Source organism: Crocuta crocuta, unplaced genomic scaffold (assembly GCF_008692635.1).
Source record: "Crocuta crocuta isolate KB4526 unplaced genomic scaffold, BGI_CrCroc_1.0 scaffold277, whole genome shotgun sequence".
Classification (NCBI taxonomy): Eukaryota; Metazoa; Chordata; class Mammalia; order Carnivora; family Hyaenidae; genus Crocuta; species Crocuta crocuta.
In genome coordinates, this window is record NW_027531912.1 from 969,027 (window position 1) to 976,622 (window position 7,596).

A 7,596-nucleotide genomic window follows, 5' to 3' on the forward strand; every position below is an offset into this window, starting at 1 on the left:
GAGTAGTTCCAATCTAGGTTCAAGTGGCATGCATAATTAGGGACGATAATTTTGGAAAGTAACCTAATAATATAACCAAAGCCAAAAAGCCACACAAACCTTTTGACCTAGTAATGCCATTTTAGAAAAACGTATTACAATAAAATAAATGAGAAGAAAAATATATCTATGCTTTGTAAAGACATTCGTCATAGCACTATTCACAAACTAGACAAATCAAATAGAGAATAAAAAGAGAATGGTTCATCAAGTTACAATATGTTGCTCCAGTACTATATAGGTAAAAAAATCAAATTAAGAAGTAACATTATCCATACAGATACAGGGAAAGATTATTATAGAAAAATTAACTATACATATCCTTAGCCACCTGCTCTTTAGCACAAGGGATCAGAGCTCAGGCAACAAAATCAGCATTTTTATTATTCTCCCTAGGTAAGCAGAGGAGTGGTTATTTCCAGACTAATGAAAACTTCTTTATAATATAATTTAGAAGGCAAGAGCAGTTTTCTTCAGCTTGTTGATGAAAAATAGACTCTGGATGCTTGAAATATTGGTCAACTCCAGGCTTAACATGAAGAATATTTTCCCATTGTAGTGTAGCAGCATAATGCGCTTTTAAATTTTTTTAAAATTTTAATTCCACTATAGTTAACATAGAGTGCTTTATTCGTTTTAAGTATATAATATAGTGATTCAACAGTTCTATATATTACTCAGTGCTCATCAAGATGAGTACACCCTTAATCCCCTAGCATAGTGCACTTTTGGTATAAACAATATAACAAATTACTTTGAGAAAATGAGTTTCTGGTTCCCTTTACTTTGGTCTGGGCTTTGGATCATGGCACTGACTCTTCTGGTTTGTTCTAGTTTCTGGTATGAGGATCACACAGTGAATGAGAGCCTCTCCGAGGAAAGGAATATGCATACCTAAGTGCTTAGTCTAAGTGATGTTTTCTAGGCTTTTGTCCTCACATATTCCCTAACAGAATTTTGAAAAATGATGTGCTCTCCTGGACGTTTAAGTTGATATGTGAACATTTTCATTTTTAGATCTAAATACTTGCAATATATCAATCACCCTATTACATATCTTTGAGGAATGTGTGTGTGTCTGTATACACAATTTGTATATATATACAGATTGAAATGATTTTTTCCTGTGACTATATTCTAAGTGATAAAACATTTCTTTTTAGACTAATATACCATTAGAAGCATTATAGGATATATTTGATTGAAACAACATTAACCTATTGTGGAAGTGTGGTTGGCACCCGGGGTCAGGGTGCAGGAAGCCCGCAGGACATCTGTCCCCAGGCCCTGCTCTCAAGCAGATGGGCTTCAGAACACACTACTTGTGAAGGTTAAGGACCCCCCAAACGGCTCCCCTAAAACTCTCTGTACCTATGAGACACCCTTCAGGAGGGACGTGCACTGACCACAAGAGCCAGGCAAGAGCCACCCGAGCGTTGGCTCCAGCCAACTCCCGAGGCAGCACCTCAGGCCTGAGTGGAGGGGGAAGACGGGCACTCTGCTGTGTGACTCTGTTCAGAGCTCCCTGGTGTCAGGACTGTTCCATTTCTTCCTCTGCTTTGTCCTGGCTCCCACCCCTTCCCTTCATAGGGGTGGTTCCTTAGGAAATATCTTGCACCTTAGACTCTGTCTCAGAGTCTGCTTCTAGGAAATGTAGCTTCTGACAATAAAAGTCCCTCTGTGAAGACCCCAGTGGGAGGCAGGGGAGCAGCTCAGAGCACCGGGTCTTAAAGAATAGGCTGAGGCACCACTCCATCCCTTTCCTCTCCCCATGCCTCCTACACAGGGAATTAGGAAAGCCTGATTTTCTGAAGCACGTAACACTTCTGAAGATGTCAGGAACTTACAGTATGATTCGACAGTACGCTCGTCACATTTAATAAAAATCAAACATCACTTTTTGTGTTGTTCTTTTGGGGGTAATGGGAATGGTGAGGTAGATTCTCCAGGCAGGACCTCTTCTCTCTCACGTGGGCTGTGGGTAACCCATTTTAAGATTTCCTAAAGAGAGGAGAAGGAAGCTTGTAGTCTGGGTTACCAATGGTTATCTTGGTCTGCAATAGATGACAGTAATAATGAAATACTATTTTAATAGTGAACACTTCTGAAGTACTTGCTGTGTGTCAAAGCTTTTCTAAAGACTGTGTGTATGTTTACTGTAGGGGTCAAGGGTAGTCCACCAAATGTGCCACTTTGGTGTATTGGTTATTTTAAATAAAATTATTTAAGAGACAGCCTATGCAGGAAATACACTCAGATCATCTCCTGACCCCCTTCAAGCTGAAACTAAACCTCCATGTGAAAGGTGCCCTCTGTGTACCAGGAGATAAAGAGGCATCTTTATCACCATAGATAGGAAATTTAGAGCCAAGAAGACTATATAAACAACCCTCATTACTTTTTACTAATTTATTTCCCCAGCCCAAATTCTGTTTAGAATTCCTCCCTAATGGAAGCTCCTGAAGTTGTTTTCTTTGTCCTGTCAATTCCTCATAGATATATTGTCACTTTGTCTAAAAAGTATCAAAACTGCCTTCCTTGGTTATTTTTTTAGCTCTCAATTTTATTGTTGGGTCTCTGTGCTCTTGTAATAAAACTTTTTTTCTCCTGTTAATCTGTCTCATGAAAATTTGATTCTTAGTCTAGCTAGAAGAAGCTTGGCCCAAGGAAAATTTTTTCTTCTGCTTCATTATCCATTTAATCCTCAAAACAACAGCATGGTAGTTATGATTACTATCCTCAATTGAGAGAACAAGAAATGGGATGACAGAGGCTGCTTCGTACTGAATGTTTACTATGAGTGGGTCTTCGAGCTAAGGCATTAAGAAAATAACAAAATATTTCATGTAATCCTGATGTGACCTAGTGATTTATGAATTATTATCCCTTTACAGATGGGGAAACTGAAACTTGGAGAGGTCAAGTAACAAGCTGTAGGGGCCCAGGGCTGGCCTCCCCAAGTCGGGCCACCCCAGCATGAAGATTATTTTGAGTTAAATGCAGTCAAAACCCAGCAGATGCAGGAAAGGCTCTTTACCTCCTCCCTCTACTGCCTAAAAGAATTCAGAAGGAAGACCTGCTCCAGGAAGAGAGCTGTCACCATAGAAAACAACATGGTCATATGACCTGGGTGTGATGGGCAGGGAGAGATGGAGCAAGGCCTGTTGATCAAAGTCCTCTCTACGTCCTATTGATTCTGAATGGCCCAGAAAACATTTGTTGACCAACCGTTGACTCTTTTTCATCTTTCTGTGAATTGCATTTCTTCCTTTGAATTCCCTATCTCTTCTTCTTGGTTGAGGATGACACACACAACTCATTTTGTCTGACTGTCTTTGGAATTTCCATTTCTGTGTAGATTCCTCGTATGCGTAAATTAAATTTTATTTTCCCCTGTAAATCTGTATCACGTCAATGTGATTCTTACTCCAGCTAGGAAGATCTTTAAGAGCAGAGGAAATTCTTCCTCCTTGACAATATCCAAAAAAAAAAAAAAAAAAAAAAAAAAACCANTGAGGTGACCTGTGTCTTGCTGAGGGTTCTCCAGACCACAGACACTTCATCATGAATGGGTGTGGACACTCACAAGCCTCTATCCAAATCCTGGGAGGAGTTGAATGTCACCTCAACCCAGGTTCCTCCTGTCTCTCTCCCCGGCTATGCGGCCCCAGCTTCCATATTAGAGGAAGACTCCTTTATTTTCTACAGTCAGCGAGGAAAAATCTCCCCCTGCCCTTCCAGGTGTTTTGACTTGGTCTAAGAATTAAATTGACGGGAGACAGATAAACAGGAGCAAATCAGATTTAATTACATATGTCCAAGGAATTCACATAGACACAGGATTCCAAAGACAGTCAGGCAAAATCAGGTATATATGTCATCCCGAACTAAAGAGAAGCGCAGGGGCTTGGGACTTCAAAGGGAGGGAAATCAATTCACAGGAAGATGAAAAAGAGTAACTGGTTAACAAATGTTTGGTGGGCCACCCAGGATCAATAGGACATCGAGAGGACGTTGATGCGGCAGGTCTTTCGAGGTTCCTCCTGTATGCCACACGTGGTTCATGGTATAATATGGTTTGCTGTGGGGATAGCGCTCTACCTGGAGCAGGTCCTCCATCTAAATTCTTTTTTTTTAATGTTTTATTTATTTCTGAGAGAGAGAGAGAGAGAGACAGCGTGAGCAGGGGAGGGTCAGAGAGAGAAGGAGATACAGAATCTGAAGCAGGCTCCAGGCTCTGAGCTGGCAGTCAGCACAGAGCCCGACGCGGGGCTCGAACCCACGAACCGCGAGATCATGACCTAAGCGAACGTCGGACGCTTAACCGACTGAGCCCCCCAGGCGCCCCTAAACTCTTTCAAGCAGGTAGGGGGAAGGTGAAAGTTTCTTCCTGAGTCTTTCGGGACTTGATTGTGTTCCGCTTGAAATAATCTGCTTGTGAAAGTGGCACGCTTTGGTTTGGCTCGGGCTTGGCCCCTACGCCACAGTCTCAGAACCTCCTAGACTGAAGAAGGTAAACTCACAAGCTTCCCATCTATAGAATGCCAGCCACACATCAGATCTTAATGCACAGTATTTCTAACTCGTACAGCAACCCTGCAGAGCAAGTGCTGCCGTCACCCCTGTTTTTCTGGCAGGGAACCTGAAGGACTGCGTGTAAGCAGCTTGCTCACCGTTGCTTTCCCAGGAGGCACGGAGGGGCCGCAGGCGGGGCGCCATCCCGGGCTGCCGCGTTTTGCTGTGGAAGGGGGGCCACGGCTCTGTCTCCGCGGAGAGTCTTCATTTGGTCCCAGCTGCAGCTGTGCGTGACGTGCAGCTGCGGCTCTCACTGGCGCGTGTCCCCGACTGGAGCTTGACTGTCTCGTGCCGCACAGGCCCAGTAAGCGTCTCTCTGCTGCAGCAGCTCCTCTCCCTTCAGGTAAAGCCAATGCGGGAGCCGCAGGGACTGACCACCCCCTACTCCTGAGCTGACGGTGCTTTGCAACGATTAGGAAGATGGCGCGTCCTTGCCGCTGTTCTCTGACCCTCCCAAGGCGCTAGCCGTGCTTGGGAAGGGGGCGCAGGCCGGGAGGCGACGGCCCTTGGCGCGCCCGCGCTGAGCGTCGTCGCGGCCAACAGCACTGGGAGGAAGGAACGCAGGGCGGGATGGGGCGCGGCGATGACCTGAGGCTCTCCGGAGTTCTGGGGGCCGCCCCTCTCTTGCGGTGGGGACGGACCGGGGCTCGTAGCGCCATCAGACACGGAGAGGTCGAGGTGTTTTCCGCAGAGACGCTGCCCACGCCAGGGAAATGACAGGCCTTCGTAATAAAGATGGCGGAGGCCCAGGGCTTCCCTGCCAGGGGCAGGGGGGGTCCCTCTGCTAAGCCCCAGAGCCTCGGGGCTCGGAAGTGCCCCCAGGCACGCAGAGGCTCTCTTTAAGGAGGGGAATATTACTGCCCCCCAAAACCCCAAAAACAAAAAGCAACCCTTATGAGGCAGTGTATGAAGTAGAACATAAAAGGGCCAACTTTTAGTAGTGTAAGTTATGTTGTAGATTCAAATCGAATAAATTAACGAATTGTAAACTGGTCAGTGAAAACATTGCTTTTCTCTTTTTTGGGGGGGGCGGGGAGTATCCCCCTCGTTTATTTTTTTGTTTTTGTTTTTAAAGCCTGTTTTTTTTTATTTTCTATTTATTTTATTTTATTTTTTTGTTAGATACTTAGTGAAATTTCTTTTCTTTTTAAATTTAAACCCAAGTTAGTTAACATCTAGTGTAATAATGGTTTTAGGAGTAGAATTTCGTGATTCATCCAAGTGCCCTCCCTAATGCCCATCACCCATTTAGCCCATCCCCCACCCCAAATCCCTCCGGCAACCCTCAGTTTGTTCTCTGTATTTGAGAGTCTCTTATAATTTGCCAACAATGAGGCTTTTCTGAAAATACAAACATTTTAATGGGAGGCATGTATGGCTTTTGTTGACATATGTGCAAGCCAATGTTTCACTTATCTATGTTATTCTATGACATATTATTGAGAAAAATCTGGGTTCATACATATCAACTGTTACAAATTCCAAAAACCGAAAAATGTCTTGCTTTGCAATTTCAAGATATTTTAAAATTAAGAGGACAGATTTATTTTTGGAGTCCACCTTAAAACACACTGACCTGGCAGTTGAGACTTCGGTGGTTTCCAATGATTTTTATGTTGGCAGTTATATCTTTGTTTTTTGTTTTTTTGTTTTTAATGTTTTTATTTATTTCTGAGACAGAGAGACATCGTGTGAGTAGGGGAGGGTCAGAGAGAGAGGGAGACACAGAATCTGAAGCAGCTCCGGGCTCTGAACTGTCAGCACAGACCCCGACACAGGGCTCGAACCCACAAACTGCGAGATCATGACCTGAGCTGAAGTCAGACGCTTAACCGACTGAGCCACCCAAGTGCCCCGGCAGTTATATCTTTGAATGTATTTTCTTTATTTTCAGTTTTAGAGTAGTTAAATTACACTTAAACTAAAAGACCCATATGATTCTCAGGAGCTTGCATTTGGCGTCACTGGCTCAGGCAAGTCAAAGATGTCCTTCATTTTGGATTTTGTGGGTATGTGCTGGGCTGTTCATTACTAACCACCAGCAGATTTCGGAAACTTCACTGGTGACCTCATGCGTAGGCAGCACTGTAGTATGGTGGTCAGAGCATGGGTTTTGTTGTCGGACAGACCTGGGTCTGAATAGGAACGCTGCCACTTAGTAGTTTCTGTAAGTCACTGTTTCTCTGCCCTTCATTTCCTCATCTGTGGAAGGGAAGTGGTGTCACCTAAGCAGCATGATTCCTGTGGGGATGAAATGAGAGTATGTATTTAAAGCTCTCAGCCCAGGCTTTGGCATTTACAAAGTACTTTTGAAGGAGAGTGGGGCTGCCAAGGGCTGAGTGCTGTGTGGACTCCAGGACATCAGTATCCTTTAGAGGCTCTCCTATACCAGCTCACATGTCCCCCGAGCTCCAGACTCACATGTACAGTGTATAGTGAATTTGTGTGTCTAGTAGCAGCTGAAACTCAAGGAACAAACAGAATTTAGGATCCCATCCCTCTTAATGCTGTGTACCCCCAGATCATATTATTCTCCTGGTTAATGACCTTAAAATAGTATCAGCTTTCCTTACCAGGACCTATGACCTTGGACTCAAAAATGAAGTCCACAGACCAGGTGTCTCTCCTGGAGCTTGTTAGAAATGCAGACACTCTGCCCCTCTAGAATCAGAAGCTGCTTTTCAGTAAGATTCCTGGCAATTTTCCTGCATGTACTGTTTGAAATGCACTGAGCCCACCTCATGCTGACCCCCTCAAGGGTTGTGCTTCTCCCAGCATAAGATACCCAGCACTATGAAAGCCTGGACCCCAGTCTCTCCCCCACCTGGATCCCTTTCTGTGAATGAAGGGTAGTTAAATGTCTGGCTATTCAGATGGTTGATTTAGCATCTACAAGAGGTAGCTCTGGGCTCAGATCTGGGTAGACAGGCTTCCCACTCCTGTTAATGAGCCCCCATGTTGACTTTTCCCAGGCAGACCCAT

At 44.4% G+C, this 7,596-nt stretch overlaps 1 protein-coding gene across 1 annotated transcript in view; it reads right to left on the bottom strand.

The window, feature by feature from the left end:
* The window catches only part of ATP12A (ATPase H+/K+ transporting non-gastric alpha2 subunit), a 98,290-nt gene extending 90,933 nt beyond the window's left edge, over nucleotides 1-7,357 (bottom strand). The window contains exon 1 of the mRNA XM_077774699.1: nucleotides 7,353-7,357. Coding sequence (XP_077630825.1) covers nucleotides 7,353-7,357 — 5 coding nt within the window. The remainder of the gene's footprint in view (nucleotides 1-7,352) is intronic.
* Between the last annotated feature and the right edge of the window lie 239 nt (nucleotides 7,358-7,596).